Consider the following 16,937-nt stretch of genomic DNA (forward strand, 5'->3'; position numbering starts at 1 on the left):
TACGAATCATGTAGATGCTGAAATTGCAGAAGAATATTCAGAAAGTAAAAATATTCAGAGAAAGATACCCAGAAAAAACCCTAATTAATCCTTCACCCTCAGCATGCCTCCTCCCTCTCCAAACTGGAAATCCTTTCTAACCAGGTGCTTTCAAACAATCTCTGCCAAAACTTGATGTAATTAATTGTCAAAGACAATTACGTTCTTCCAATATCCTTCCTCCCAAAATCGCTTTAACGCTTTCTTCAATATTTGTGCTTAGGAGAAAAAAAAAGCAGAAGAAAATTCTTTTAAATGGTGCAAGATAAATAAAGCAAGTTAATTCTTCAGGGTAGATTGACATGACCATGAAGATACAACATCTTAATGCTCACTGTGGGCATTTGTAATCTTAGTAGCTAACTGCAATTAAACAAAAGAAAATAAACATTAAAAAAAAAAAACAAACAAAAAAACAAACAAAAAACAAAACAAAAAAAACAACCAAACAAAAAAAAAAACAAACAAAAAAAAAACCAACAGGAAGACCTTGTGTTTTTAACAAGTATATTTGATTTTTCTTCTGTGAAAGGAAACTCACCAATGGTGTAATATCTCTTCAACTCACTCCTCCGTGGATTGTGCCTTTGGGTGTTTGTGGTGTTGTTCTGTTCCTCCTCAGCAGTAGCTGTCTTAGTGGCAAGCAAAGATTTACTGGGCTGAGGTGTCTGAGCTTCAGCTGCCACTGGGTTGCATCCTGGCCCGCTAATATCCACCGACTGGGACTTTTTCTTTAATCTAAAGGCAATTTAAGGCAGTAAGGTATTACTAATCATCGTTTTATACCTAGATTATGGATAGAATAACAGCAATACACTCATTGTACAAAACTTCATGCATGTTGCAGCAGAACAGAGACCAGCAGTGTTAAATTATGCCTTGCATTAACTTCCCCTTTCAGCTCCTGCTCAATCAGTTACAGCACTTCCACCTCCATGGAGCTACAAATGGTAAACTGCCCACAGACCAGCCTGCTGAGCTGCTTGAAGGATCAATCCCTAATCCGTTTCAGAGAAGGTGAGCTGCCAACAATTAAGCTAGCATTAAGTTGCTGGCTTAAGTTTCCACAGACGAGGGGAGTACAAAGAAATTAAATAATTTGCATTAAGTTGCTGAAAGCCCCAAGAGAAAAGAACTGACTTACAATCGTCTGAATTCAGATGTAGCTCTGCAACACCATTTTCCATTCTGCAATAGTTTCAAAGTTTTGTTTCTCACCAAAACTCAAGAAACCCACTAAGCTCAGGTACCATTTTGTGTGCTGCCACAGCAGTGGACAGAGGTAAAGAAATTCTCTGTCCTGCCAAAGAAATTAGTGTTATTCAACTCATTACTGGCATCCAGGTAGAGTATGACTTACTAACCACTATCCTTTGAGCCTGACCATCCAACCAGTTTTTTACTTATCTAGTCATCCGCACATCCAGATGTAACATCAGAACTTGGGTACAAGTATACTGTGAGAGACAGTGTCAAAAGCCTTAATAAAGTCAAGGAAAATGACATTTTTGCTCTCCACTCGTCCTCAAATCTAGTAATTTTACAAGAGTTCTGTGGGAGAGAGACTTAGAAAAACTCTCAAATCCTTCTTCAGAGTGGTGGTGAGTACACTCTCATCACTGAATCAGCATAGTTCTGGCATCTCCTCTATCTTTAGCAACATAAAAAAGAAGTTATTACTCTTCTAGAGTTATTGAATAGAGACAAATGCTCTGTTATGATGAAGTTCACTGCAGACACATTGGATTTTGTCAACACTTTTCTTAAATTAAATCTCTACAGATGTATATAGTTGACTACATGACTTGATCCTGGAAATAAAAGAGCTTTGTGGCATTGCAGCGAGATACTGATCTGAGATGAAGGGATCATAATAATTCCGAAATTTTGGAGCAAGTAAAGTAAAATGATAAAGTTCTGTAATATCAAAGGATAATTTTATTAGGGTAGTAATTTAATGCTAAGCAGCCTCCCTCTTAACTCTGTGATTCCTTAGTTTTTCTCCATGTATTGGTTGCAATTAAACAGCATGGATTCCTGCATCGAGGATGGAATCTGCTAGTTTAAGAGATTAACTGATTAAATATCATAATAACAATTACTGCCATTAGTAGACCAGAAAATCTTCAGGTTATGATCAAGCTCTGGAAGATACATTAAAGTATCAAAGCGTATGTAGCATGTTATGAATGACACTATGAAGGCAAAATTACTATACTCATATGGGATATTGCTAGTCCAGGGAAAGGACTAGCAGTTAGAAATTAACTTCTCTGGTCCAATAAGGAAGACTGCTTCCCCTGCAACCTTTTCCCTCGACAGGCCTAGGGTGTCTTGCATTTCAAGCAACGCTTCTCAGCTCCAGTGCCTCTACACAAACAGTTCAGGATGACAGGGACCTTTATCTCTACTACATATAAGAAAGGCTATACCGGGTCAAAGCAGATGTTCATCTAGAAAAAGTACAGGCAGGTGCACAGTGCGACCTTCCCCAGGACATCCCTCCAGGCTCCAGCAAACTCTGGTTTACGGCTTTCTTGAGTTAGATCGCTCGCCTTTCTTAGCTCTTGGGGTTAATTTTCCTAGTTTGTCCTTAATTACTCCTGAACTCATATAAACTTCTGATATAGGTGGCATCCTGCCTCGATGGGTTGTAGTTTAACAGTGCACTGTGTTAATTTTAGTGTACAGTAGCCACAGTAGCTTATTTTAGTGACTTGTTGAAGTGTCATTATGGGAAACAATGAACAACTACTACTCCACATATAACAGCTGCTTACATTAGCTCCTGCTGTTCAAAGAGGCCTACAGATATGGGAAGAACAACTTGTCACTGTGATAAAACTATCTTTACTTTGAGGATCTTTGTCAGTGGACCTATCTATGGAGTCAGTGGGGACACCAGCCAAAATAGCTTGGGATGAACTAAATGAATACTTCTATAAGCATTGATATATGTAAAAATCAAGTTAAGACTGGGCAGGGTATCCTTGTGTGAGAAGAAAAGCAAGTTCTGTTTTTTGAAATGATGCTTCAGAAACTGAGACCCTGTTTTGAGCAGTTCTAGCTTTAAGCCTACAGCTGGTTAAATATATTTACCTAAAATGAAGGCTGGAATATTTCACTGACTCATTAACAATGAAATGGTCTTCCATTATGATGTTAAATTCTGCTACATTGTTGAATATGTCATATTTCAGGCGATATAAAAAGTCTCTCTATAATTCCTTACCACAAGAACTCTTGGAAGATTTAAAGGATGACTTTTGGGAAGAAAATCACTAGTTTTCAAGAAGTAATGCTCTTATCTCAGACTAAAGCTTCCACTGTGATTACACTGTCTTGCTTCTACGTTGTGCAAAATACTTGTGGGCAAAGAAGCTACAAAGTGTTCAGTACCTCCATAATCTCAAAATAAAATCAAATAAAAAATCAAAAAGGCAAATGAGGTCTAAAGATAGGTAAGCGTATACCTGTCCTGCATTAGTCATTTCTGTGCTCTGCCCCAGAGGAAGACGGACAGCAGGTGAGTTAAATAAAAATACAAACCGAAAAATAACATTATGATTTATATTCTCAAGTATGTTATGAACACATTCTTCACCACCAAGGCTGTGTGAAGGACAGTCCAATTAATAAAGCTGTGAATTGCAGAGTGGAGGTAGATAATAAAATAGCTTGCTGCACTGTGGGGAATACCAGATTGTTGTGAGAAACATACTGTGTCTATTCTTCTAGAATCACATAGGAATAAAGGGATAATACCTATCATCTGAGCAGTAAAAATGACACATGGCCTTTTTCAGGTGACTCAGTTGAAATACCTATAGCAAAGGGATGTCCAAAAAGTTATCTACTCTTGCAATCCAAAATAATTTCAATGTAAGACTGCCGGAGTCATAGGTACTGAAGTACTACAATTAAAGAACACAAGCATGACACAAAAGCTAATGCACGTAATATTGTCAAACTGTTCTTGAGAGACCACGGTGACAGTGCTTGTGCTGCCAGGAAAGACAGAAAGACACAAGGTCAGAATGAATCCAGACTCCACAGTAACAGGGTCAGCTGAGTGGGACACCCGTTCAAGTAAGGACACAACTTTATAGGAATGACTCGAGAAAAACATGCAACTTACTCAAATGCATCTTCCTTCAGCCCACCTGACCCGTACATTGATACAATCATGGCTGAAAAATGGTTGAAAAAAACACTGCAGCCTTTGAGCTGCATCTTCACTACACCACTGTGTCTTGCAAAGAAACCCTGAGTTCTGTGTTTTGAAGCCAAGAGAATGAATTCATTGTAAGCCTGACCCTTCTCCAGCACCCTGCTTTATTCCTGGCTTCGTGCTGTGTTTGGTTTTGTTTCTTTATATTAAAGCTGCACAGCTGGGCTGAAGCAAGATTTATTCTTTGACAGATAAGAATCTGAATGTGAAATGCTTTGGGATCACATTCCTTGTTCTTGCTTTGTTTCAGGCTGTCTGCTTGTAGAAAAATAAATAAAAGATATAAGAAATACCGTGGCAAATCTTTTTTATCTTTTACTCGATGTATTCTGTAGCAGTCTTCAACTAAGTTTTCAACAATGGGCAACACAGGTTTTCAATATTGCCTGGTGTGACCCAAAATGACACTGCTGCAGACAGCTGGCAGAAAGCATGCCAGCAAGGATTTCAAAGTCAGCACTGCACCAGTCGAGCTTGGAAATGCGTACTTGATAGCAAGGAAAAACTCCTAAGTTGCCTAAGATCTGAAGTAGAAGGGACCAAAATATCTCTTTCTGCAGCTATCCTTAACTTATAGGAGTACCAGGGGAGGGAAAACTATGCAACAAAAAAAGGAAAACCTGCAGGCCTTGAGAGGTGTGAAACCCCGAGCTGGTCATTGCTGTTGTCTTCTGGCTACTGGTGGCTTCTGTAAAATAGGGTTGTGCTCTCCCTTGGGAGTCAGAACAGACAGGCACCTTCACAGCAAAAGCGGTAAATTCAGGAGCCAAATGACTATGAAGGGCCACCTGGTGATGTTAATTGAGACAACCCATCCGGGGGGCTGGTTACTCAGCTGCTGCTGACTGGATCTGCAAATACTGTGTTTGCTTGCAACCTTGGGGTTTAGATAACATACCTATTTGTATAACTCCATTGCACTATTGCTAGAAACCCTTTAAACCCCCATTTGCTCCATTTATATCTTGTTTCTTCCCAGAACAGATACCTCTCACCCCATAACTCCAGCTGTCTGAGACCTTCGATGTGGTGACTCCTCAGTGCCTCTAACCCACCGGACAGAGGCACGAAGCCCAAATCTGCCTCTCAGCACCCTGCCAGTTACTGATTGCAGAGGATTTGCTCATTTAGCTAATGCAGGAGCAATGTGCATCTCCAAGCTGTGTGATATGATACACCTGTAAGTAGATACACTGACTAGCTATTGAACTTGTACTTTTTTTCTTTTTTCATTCTCTGCATACAACTGACGTTTTCTACTGCATCTTAGAAACAGCCTAACAGACGGCTCCAGCTTTTACCTCCTCCTGACCACCTGGTGTCCTGCGCTCCCCAGCAGTACCTCCCAGGAATGGGTCACTTTGAACAGATTGGTACCATTTCCCTCAAAAAGAAAATGTGGTTGGGCCAGGTGTTGGGGAACCTACCACCAAGTGCTCTGGGCAGTCCATAGATATGGGAAGTCCTGAAATCCTGGGGCTGTTGAATTCCCTGGAAAGTCTGCTATAGATTTAAAGAGCATTAGGATTTCATCCCTGATATTCACTATCACAAACATATTCCATTCCTAATACCATCCATGCACCTTTCATGTTATAATTGTGAACTGACTTTTTGTAAAGCAGCAAGGAAGAAGAAAAAAAAAAAAAAAAGAGGCATTATTCTCTAAACTTATCTTGAAAGCACCTAAAACAATCATGGCTGGCAGTCCAGTCTGAAAGAAAGGGGAAAAAAGGTGTTTAAACCATTTATGGTGGAAACAAACAAGCATACAAAACATCCCAGGGGCTAAGAATCTGTACTATTTGGTCCTTCTGAATTTCTAAGTAAAAATCCCTTACTGCAACAAAGATTTGGAGGAAAGCCTAGCTCATTCTTATCTACTGAATACAAAAAACCTCCTTGCACCACTTGTGACTATCACAGAGATTTTTCTCCACAGTTAACAGGAGAAGCAAAACTACTCATTTGAAGAGTGATGCTTATTCTTCAGGGATGCATTTAGTATTTTTGAATGCCCAGAAGAGCTGGTTATGAATTTTGTTTCTTTGTAGCAAGAAATGTGGTTTAAACTGATGTTGACAGCCAAGATTTATCTGATTGTGGACAAAAGTAAACTTCTGTTTTCAACACAGCACTGCAAAGGTCTGACAACTTAAACACAGGAGGTGGCCCAACCCCCAGTGTCTGCACAGACTAGCCACAAAACCAGCAACTTTATTCCCCTGTGGACACTGTCCCCGCCAGCCTCCACATAAATCTGCATTTGCTCATTTTTTAGCTGCTGTGGTAATCCAGAGGGATCAGGTAAAAGGGTCGTGGTCTGCAGTCAGGCTCCATTTACTGCCTGAGGCTCCTTCTGCACACTTGCAATGGGTGGCAGTGCCATGGAGGGCTGCTGGAAAATCTTTTCTTTAATGCTCTTGAACGCCACCTGCAGCTCTGGCCATCCCCTCCCATAAAGAAGCCAGCAGGACTAGACTGATACAGAGAAAAACCACCTGTGATGACAATGAGTCTGTTGGTTCCTCCTGGGATGAGATAAAACAGGCTGCAGGAAGGAGCCGCGGGCTGGGAACCAGCACAGGGACCTCTACAGCCATCAGGCGTGGGAAAGCGGAGCAGCAAATGGGTCTGCGCCGCAGGAGATTGAAAAAGCACCAAATGAAGGCAAGCAGCAAGTTTGAAATAAACACAACAAAGTACTTCTTTGAACAGTATGTAATTGCATGATGGAAATAATTGTGCAGGCTAGGAGTATCGCTAGGTATAAAAAACAGTGACATGAGTCAGGCAGAAAACATCCATTAGCCGCTGTGAAACATGCAGGTACTTCAGCAAGGACATTCTTTGAGCCAAGGATTGTTGGAAGATGGAAGGGTCTCACAGGGAAAGAGCCACTCAGTGCATGCTCCATCTGCCGTATTATCCCTATGTATCCACTGCTTTTAAGTGCTGCACACAACTGAGTACAAGACGCTTGCAGTTCAAATCCGAATTGGTCATTACGAATTGCAGAGGGAAACAAAACCAACTACCACAAAGCACACAGAAAGTAGAACACCAATAAAATAAATGTCTGTCAGTAAACAAAGAACAACAATGAAAAAACAACCACAGAAAAGCTCTTCAGACTGTTACTTCACACGTTGATCATGCAGCAGTTTTCTGATAATGCAAGCAGCTTACGCGATCATTTGACAGCAAGAAGACAAGAACAAGATGACCTTCACAGGGGTGGCGTTATGAAAGGATTAGGAATGAATTCACACCTACACAGCCCAAAAAGCAATTCAGTGACAGGTATGTATCAGCAACGCAACATTCAGCCCAGCTTCAGGAAATAAAACAGTGCACAACAGCTATGTGCAGAAAAATAGTGGCATTTCAACATCATATTTTGCTCTATAGCTCCAGCATATGTATTTGAGCACGTACAGCAAGCATACAAAACACTCTCTTTCGTTCCTTTACACACTCTACCAAAATTTACCATGCAAGTTTAAAGACACAACAGTTGTTAAACATCAGGGACCAGAAAGCATACCAAAACCACACTCTCTACACTTCCTGGTCATCCTTACAGAAGTGGTCCCAGCACATGCAGGAAAACTGCCACCATCCCTCATTCTCTAAGAAAAAACAATGTCAAAACAAAGTTTCCACCAGGCTTTAGGGGGAAAAGATTAAGAATATCTAAATGATTGAAAATTTGGTTTTGTGATGTGTGGAACAGGCAACCAACGTCCTTCTAACAAGATCTAGACAACACTGGTGCCTCGTGTTTCAAGGGCACATCACAGAATAAAGACTTAAATGAACACAAACCTTGTGATTATTCCTGGGAGCATGACAGCACCGCTACAGGTAAACCCTTGGAGGACCATTTACAGAAGACATATAGATAGGTTGCTGCCCGGTTACATCCATGAACTCCAAGCGGGGGAATCCAGAATCCACTTGTGGTTCAAGTGTGACAAGGCATTCTCATTGCCTGGGAAAGAAGCGTCAGTGAGTCCACGGGCAAAGGAGTCAAAGTGCTCTACACACCACAGATGGGACTGGAATGTACATTTGCAGGAGGATGAGGCATCACAGAAGTGGGAAAGTGATGAAGATGATGATGATGGAGAGGATGATGGCAGCAGTCACGCTAAATACATAACGTAACTCAAATAGCACAGCATATACAAATTGGTTTTTTTCCTGCCTGAGCTTTTGTAAGGATTAAGAGCCGAAGATCATATGGCTTCGCCATGGCTGTATAAAATTTTACAGCTGCTTTACATGGTGGGAGTAATATGCTTTGCAACTGGGGGGTGTGTTTTGTCAGGGATGAGAATTTCTTGATAAATTCTTTCAGGATTTTAACAGGGTGGGTTGCAATGCTGTACTATTTGCTGACAGTTATCTTGATTTTGGACTTTTTTAGAAGAGATGTGTAAAGTAAATTACAATTTTGAATCTTGCTATTTTGTTAATAGCTGCTACACTGTTATTTAAATAACTCCCACTAGTTTCATTTTCACAAAAGCTCTTCCAGTGCTTTATGCAAATCTACTTTAGTACAATTTGCATGGGTCTTGAAATTTCCAGCTCTGTAATATTCAGCAAAGAAAAATTCTGCATAATGGTTTTAAAGCGACAATCATTTTTATTTAATTCTTGTTTGTCTCATTAATGCTGTAGCATTATATCTAATGCAACTTTATTTATAAGGATGGATTCAAACTGTCCAAACTATCTTAAGGATCACTAAGGAAAGTTTTTTCTTCACCTGATTAGAAGGAGCTGGTTCTGAAATCTCTTTATATAGCCTATGCAACCAGCACCCAGATCCTATTCCCTTGAACATTACTGTGAGATTTTCACAAATCCTATATTATGCAGGACCACATCCTATATTACCATCTTCTCTCTCCTGAACACTGAATTCAGAGTTTTCAAAGGCAGGTGTAGCCAGTGACCTGGGAGCTGCATGCCATATCCTGAGACACAGAATACCTCACTTGCAATGAAGCCATATAAATTCGTAGCATTTTTCCATATAATTAACTTTGTCATAATATCAATTATTTTCTCTGTTAACTGCAAGTAATTTATGCATCAACAAAGCTGTTTTATCCACAGCCTTTAATTTAGGCAATTACATTTACATTTCTGATTTCAACCCTAGGCTTGAATGTTTTCTGAGTTGTTTACAAGTCAGCTGCTATATCCCTGGGCACTTAATGTTCCTAAGATTGCTATGGTATATGCAATCATAGCATGCATACATTTATGTAGTCAAATCTGAAAGCAAAAAGGCCTTTTTAACTTCTCAAAGAGATGGCAGAGAAGGTTGGAAGTTACAATGCCCCTACAGTACCACAGATCTGTTTGTTCTAATTGTACCATCTCAACAAATAAGCATCATCACAGCAGGCAACCGCAGCTCAGGTTTGAAGCACGTGCTGTGGATATGCTTGTCCTAAGATATGGAAATGCAAATCTGCTCATTCTTCTGCCTTGCCCAGTAGCTCACGGAACTTGAAATGTACACAGTGAAACCACTTAAAGACTTCTTTCAAAATATAAAAACAATGTATGTATACATCATTATTATCTTTATTCCACAAGATATACATGGAATAAGACATTCTAATTTCATCACTGAAAATTCAGTGAGGTGTAAAGGTATTTTGTGAAAGGGGAAAAGATAATAAACATGAGTGAGATCCAGCCAGGAGCATCTCAACCCAGGCAGATACAACAGTCCATCGGCTGCAGTGCCTCCAGGCACGTGGGGACCTTCCAGAGTGACCTTCCTCCTGAGCTGGGCAGCCTGCCTCGTCACACCGTGTTACACAGCGCTGCTTGGCAGCTGCAAATTCCAGTCCTGGAACCAGAGGTGCAGCCAGCAACACAGACTCTGTCTTTAGTCCGAGCATTGGGACATGCTGCAGAGAGTGCAAAGACCACGCTTTGTGACCTGCCACCAGACCACGGTACAGGAAGGGCGTTAATCCAGAGCAGCAAAAATCTCACAGGCAATCATCCAAACTCTTCCAATTCCCCTTCCCAACTGGAGCCTCCCCTCCTCTTCCCAGAGCCACAAGACTCATCCCCACACTGAGGTTTGAAGTGCCCTTTGGGCAAAGCTATCTGTGTCCCACCAGGCATTGGGGCTATGGGGCTGCACTGTGAAAGCAATAATTGCTGTTTCACTTTCCTAAGAACCAGACACAGCACATTACACAGATGTTAGGACTGAAAAAAAAAATTAGTATCTATAAGTCTTTGGAAGCACCCACGTGTCTTCATTGAATACAGGTCAACGACAAGACTGGATAAAGCTTAAACTGTGAGCCAAACAGCACTTATCTCAGGCAACTAAGATACCCAATTTGTACAAATATCATGTCTTCATACTTTTGCAATATAGATTATCATTGAAATAAAGAGTGCAGAGATTTGAAATGTGCATAACATATTCTTCTATAAGTCCTCACGGGACAAAAAGCCACCGTTATAAAATGAAGCAACTAGCGTCAACTCTTAAAGTGCAGGCTCTTGTTACAGTGAAGGAAGGGACAGAAGCTGTTCCTTGAGGAAACTAAAACATCTAGTATTGGTCCTCACTAGGAAGACAAATGGGTTCTCAGAGTCCTCTGCAGGATATAATAATATATAAATAAAATCCCTGTGGGAGCACCTAACTTGTCAAAGGCAAGTTAGAAACAAGGCAAAATGAGAAATCCTTCCATCATCATAGCCAAAGCAGAACTGAGTTTTTGCCATTCAACTCATGTGTAACTCAAGTATTTTGAATAGTAAGTATAATTTTAGCATTTTAGTGAAATATGCAGAAAATATATAGACTGTATAAAAATAAGCTTTATATTGGTTAGCTTTTGTGACTGTTATTTAATATATACACCCCATCCTCCACTGAAAACACGTTCATTCAAGCTACTTTTTCTTGAGGGAGTTTCACTGGGCACTAGCCATACAGGTTTGAAAAAGTGCCTGTCTGGTTCTTTTTGCATTTCTGATTCATAAATCAGGTTAGTCAAGCTTATACCAGATGGCAGAAAAACATCTTCAAAGATCCAGGAATATTTTGTACTTAAACAACAAAATTATCCTCCTACCCTTTCCGGCAGGAGACCCTCCTGCTCTAAGTATTCAGCTCCAACTAACCCCGACCAGCTTTCTCTTGTCACCTGGGGTCAGTAACATGGCAAAGCGGTTACCGGCATTTCCTCCAGAGCTCCAAGAACACCCCAGAGGGCTCGGTGGGGATGCCCATCCATACTCTGTTCACTGGGATGCTGAAGCCACACAGCACACAGAGATCCAGAGCCTTGTTAAGGTTCCGCCCGACGCAATTAGAAAATGTGAATCTCCTAACTGCACCTATTGAGAAAACGCTATAACAAGCACGTCTGTTTTCACATCTTGTCATCCCAAAAAGTAAGGAATACCGCTTGATAAGCCGATTAATAACAGGTTGTACTAAAAGGATCTATATATAAAGGAGAAACTACATCTGAACAGATAGGTTGTGAAATAGTGCCTAGTTATTAAAAACAAACAGAAAACCCACACAACTATTTTGCTTCTCAGTTCTGTGGTAGTAGGAGGAACATTTTTAACAACTTTCTACTTTGTTCCCACAAGGCTTTAAAGGTTGTAAAGACATTTCTGTAAGCCTTCACCCTCCAAGCACACCCCACAAGCACTGATGCACTGCCTTGGTGGCCAAAGATACCGTGCACCAGGGGAAGCTCTGCTGGACAGGGAACAGGAGCTGCAGGAGCCACAGGAGTGAGAACCAGGACATAAGCATCCCCAGGAGAGAATGAAGTGGCTCAAGCAAGGACAGAGATTATGTTCAATGGCATCCTTCATCCCTATCAGTGCAGTTTTCTCCACATCTTAGCTTTTTTTAAAAAAAAAAAAGTTAAGAATTACAACAGCTAGTTTATCTTTTCAAGTTTCCTTACAAACAAAATTCCCTCTTGCCTCTTAAGAAGACTTAGTCTTGGGTCCTTTCAAGTCCTCCCCTGTAATCCTGGTTTTCTGCTCCCATTATCAAGCCACTGTGGATGGATGACCCAATGATCAAAGCATATATCTGGCTGCTGGAAGCCACCGGAGGTTTAGATAGCAGATTTCCACTATTTCAAAATACCTGTCTTTAATAAAAGTGTCACCATTCAATTTGATTTCCCCCATTTACTGAACGTAACGCACTTCTAGACTACGCAAAATGTTGCCACCACCAGATGTGCTGGACAAGGCAGCAAGCGCCCTGAGCGCCGTGTCTGTGCACAGTGCCAGGACGGCCGGCTGCTGGGGTGGCACGGGCATCCCTGTGGCCTGAGCCTCAAGCAGTCAAGGTTGGGCATTCCCCCGACAACTGTGACAGGCAAAATAAATACGTAGCCTGGTACTTACATAGTTCAGATTGAAATAAAGATGTAGGACTCTAAAAAAGGGTATGTTTAACAAAATCTACACATTTTAAAACAGTTAAACAACAAAATATGTTTTTCAGTCTTTCCTAGCATAAAAATATATACCCTGTTTCTACGCCATGTAGCAAAACTTTAACATTAGGGAAGGAAATTCACTTAAAAAAGGTAGGGACTCTTGTTTTGTATCTATAGCAATGATATCTATAAATATGGAAAAAGATTTTCAAAACCAGCAAAGTTCATTTTGTTAGGTACAGACTGAAGGCTTCAATTTTAAATTGTGTTTAACAAACGCACCTTGACATCAAGTACTGCAGTTATCAAGTTTGTCAGTATTTTCTCAGGAGCTAAACTTATTGCTGACAAGTGTTCCCAGTCAATTCATTTAAAATAGAGAGCAGCATGATGAAGTGTGTTACTGCTCAGTCTTTAATAAACCAGCTCTGTACTTCTGAGTCTCTCCCAGCTTCCCAAAAGGGGTCCTGATTCAGTGGCGTCCTTAGGTCCCTGCCTGATGCTGAGACCACCAGTGAGGTGGCTCAGCTGTCTCCATCCTGGGAAGGAGGTGACCATTAATGCACAGCACAGCTTATCAACAGATATCACCCAACTTTTTGTTTTTTAACATGTGCAATGTAAATCTCTAGCTGTCAATTTGAATGTCAACAGTGAAAAGAAAGATCAGATTTGCAGGAGTTGAGGTATCTGCACTCTTTTCAGCATCCTAGTATGGCAGAACCATATTTCTTGTACCAGCTGGGGAAGCAGGTCACAGTTTGCCAAGGACCAGTCGGCTCAGTAGGCGCATGCACATGTTAAAATCTGAGAGCAGACAGCTAGCATCCTTCTATACAGTTATCTAGCAAGCTGCTACACCATAAAAACATTTAAATATCAAACCTTTTTATTTACGTTGCAGAGCATCGAGAAGCCTTTAAGAACTTGTATTATATAAACACAAAGTAGTTGATGGCTGAGAGGCAAATAAGTGCCCAGGATGGCACAAGCCTTTTCAGATCCTCGCCTTAAGGCTCATCTCCCAGTAAGCAAAACATTCCTGTGCAACACCAAAGCAAAACAATTCTCAGATTCTTTCAGGATACATCTTGCATCTGTGCTCCTGTGCTTGAGCAAGCTCTCGTGGGTTAGCAGTGTTTGAGCTGCTCTGTCTTCAGCAATGGCGCTCTCTGTCAGAGGCATGAAGAGGATTTTGGAGACCGCAGCTCCTGGCTCTGCAACATTGCAGTAAGCACAGGCAGTTTATTCTTCTCAGAGATTTACAGATCAGCTGCTTGACTACTAGGGACAGTTACCACTACACAGCCTTGGTGGACTGAGCAGGAAGGAACGTGCTCCCAGCAAGAACTTGAGATACCAAGAAGGGCAGTCCTCACAAATGCTGCAGTCGCATTGCCACAGTACAAAAGAGATCATTTAAGCTTTATCCACAGATTGGGTATCTTCTTAACCTTTCAGCTGCAGATGGGGGGGCAGACACTGGCTGGAAGAGAAAACGGGAAGGTAGGGGAAGCCTAGCAGCACTCCCAGGCAGCCACCCATGCTTCCGCGGTGGCAGTAATGGCACTCAGCCTCTGCTGCTCGGCTGCAGCTCCTGCCCGGGTACGCTGCAAAGAGACTCATCATCACTTATTTCTCTTTCCTTCTGCAGGCGGGACCTACAGGCAGTACATAGTGAGATTCAAGAAGACAACCTAAAACCATAATTCACTTTCATGCTGAAGTAAAGATACGTCCTCACCAGCAGAAAAGGATGACCTTTTCCCTTGAACCACCATTTAGATTTATGCCTGTGACAAGCAACAATCTTTTCCTATTATTTTTTTTTCACTCACAATGACACAAAATAGAGTTGGACAAACATAGAAACAAGAGCCTGTAGAACACAGCTTCCCTGTAAGGTTTTTCATTGTTATTTTTTTAATGAATACGCCCAGAGAGCAGGATTGCTATAAACACTGCAGCCACACCCACTGACGGACACTAGCAATCTATAGACATCACAGTAAATTACATTATTTAAAGAAGAATTCAATCAAAAAAGCACTGTACTGTGGCTTTCCAAAGCACAGTGAGGCTTTTTTCCCCCTTAGTCCAAAACAAAGAGCAGCTCAAGGCTGGTCTGGCATTGCCAGGTTAAGATCCCCATGATCAGATATGAGCCTTGACAGGCAGCTGAACAGGGAAGGCACAGTAGACAAGGAGCTAGTGTCTGACTATGAAAAAGAGAAGCCAAGGAGAGACTTAAACACAGTTGGAAGTGATCATAACCAGAGCCCAGAAGACAGATGAGGCCACAGTGTGTTAAATAAGGCAAGTGAGTTTGGAAACATTTATGTATTTAGCTTCCTAACTAGAGCTCAGCTTCTAGGCAGAACTGTTAAACAACCACCTGATCAGAATTTGTAAGAAAACACCATACAAGATAAAACATGGAAGCTGCATGTAGATGCATGCAATAAAATTCTCAAGATTTTCGAAATCCTACCATATAAATCAGAGGCTTTTCCTCTAAATGCAGAGCAAGAATCAGTAAATCACATTTTCTTTTCAGGAAGTATTGGCAGGATTTCAAGACGTATTTAACTAATCTCACAATGTGTGGTTTTTTTTCCTTGGCTAATCTTCTATGAAAAGTAACTATTAGGAAATCAAAATATTATGGCTAAGCCGTGCTAACTGCTGTTAAGAACAGATAGGTAAAACCTCTCACTTGCACATGAAAAACATGAGGAAGCAGATGAATTTAGGGACATAAATAAACAGAAATAAATGAAGTGACTGGATTCTGTTCCCTTTGTGCATTTCAACAGCCCTTTGCATTTATCTATACTTAGTTCAGATGCCAGAAAATTTGGGGGTAACTTCTTACCATACTAGTAGCCTGCAAAAAATACCTATTAAAACCTGTGTAAGTCTTTAGAGCAAACTCAAAGCAATTGAAAAAGGGAAAAGACAGTAGAGTTCCTCACTCTCCTGCCCATCCAAACTGAACACGGGCACTGCTTGGCATTTGCATTCACTGCACACAGTTGGGTAAGGGCCGACAGGCACCCCGTGCTCCTGTCTGTTGCAGTGGTGCACAAATGGCTCTGGTCCAGCTCCATGTGCCAGGCAGGGTCCGCTCCTTGAAATTCTGGCAGCATAAATACCCGTGACTAGCTCCTTCAGCACAGACCTTGAAAGCTCCAGTGTTTCATGCAGTCAAGATTTCCACTTTCAGAATGGTTTAGGCTAAAAAAAAAATAACTATCCACCAAAGTCAAAACCCAGAAATCATCAAGGAGTCAAGAGAAACTCTTTGCTTTCCAAATTTTGTCTAAAATAATACTTTCCTCTAGAAAAATGCAAGGGTTTGGTAAATGAAATCCAGACTGAGCTGACTTAGTTTGGCTGTAAGATTAATGTTTGCATTTTTACCGAAATATTTTAAGCAATGCAAAGATTCAGCTGGAGATACAAAAATCAGACAGAAAGCTTGTTCCCACTCTGCAGCAGGAATATTAATGACATAACACCAGTCCAGTGTCTGTCTTGGTACTGATCATTACAGTGACCTCCTGCAGATCCAGCCCCACAGCTCTTCCAACACAACTGTGTCCACAAACAACGTGTTTAGAACATCCTAGTACTCATAATTCATGTAAACAAAATGCAGAGTTCCTTGACCATCCATTCCATTTACTCTGCAGTTTATACTGCAGAAAAAAATTGGTTTAGAATTCAGTAATTCATAAAAGTACACATATTCTGAGAATATAAAGCTTTTAATGTTAATACACTAGAAATTATTCATTTACTCCTATAAAAAAAGGGGGACATGTAACAGAAGTGAAGAAAGGGTAGACACAGTATTTAATGTATGAGAACTGACCTCGTCATCTGTGCTGCAGCTACTGCGTTTCACCTTTAGAGAGAGCTGAGAAATTAAGATGTTATATAACTTAGTAAAAAGCTGATAGGGCCAGGCACATTTTGAATCCCACTGTGTGAAAATCAATTACAAGATGTGAAAAGGGAAGGAAAAAAACTCTTCAGGAACGAAAATTTCCATCCCATAATATATTGTTCTATATACATATATTGTTAAATAATAATGAGCAATAAAGCTTTAAAGATAAAGACTGTGGGAGGGAAGTGGAAGGATAGTCAGAGCAGGGAAGGAACAGAAGAATCACAAGATGTTT

The 16,937-nt window shown here is 40.9% G+C and overlaps 1 protein-coding gene across 7 annotated transcripts in view; it reads right to left on the bottom strand.

Annotated features, from left to right (window-relative positions):
* The window catches only part of OXR1 (oxidation resistance 1), a 294,879-nt gene that overhangs the window by 136,979 nt on the left and 140,963 nt on the right, over nt 1-16,937 (bottom strand). For 6 of the 7 annotated variants that reach the window (XM_080381556.1, XM_080381557.1, XM_080381549.1 and 3 more), the window contains one exon: nt 581-777. In XM_080381556.1, the coding sequence (XP_080237682.1) occupies nt 581-777 (197 nt within the window). Of the gene's footprint in view, nt 1-580; nt 778-8,098; nt 8,265-16,937 lie in introns of all 7 variants that reach the window. The other variant, XM_080381554.1, reaches the window with a different exon arrangement.

The sequence above is a fragment of the Falco punctatus genome (assembly GCF_963210335.1).
Source record: "Falco punctatus genome assembly, chromosome: 3".
Lineage (NCBI taxonomy): Eukaryota > Metazoa > Chordata > Aves > Falconiformes > Falconidae > Falco > Falco punctatus.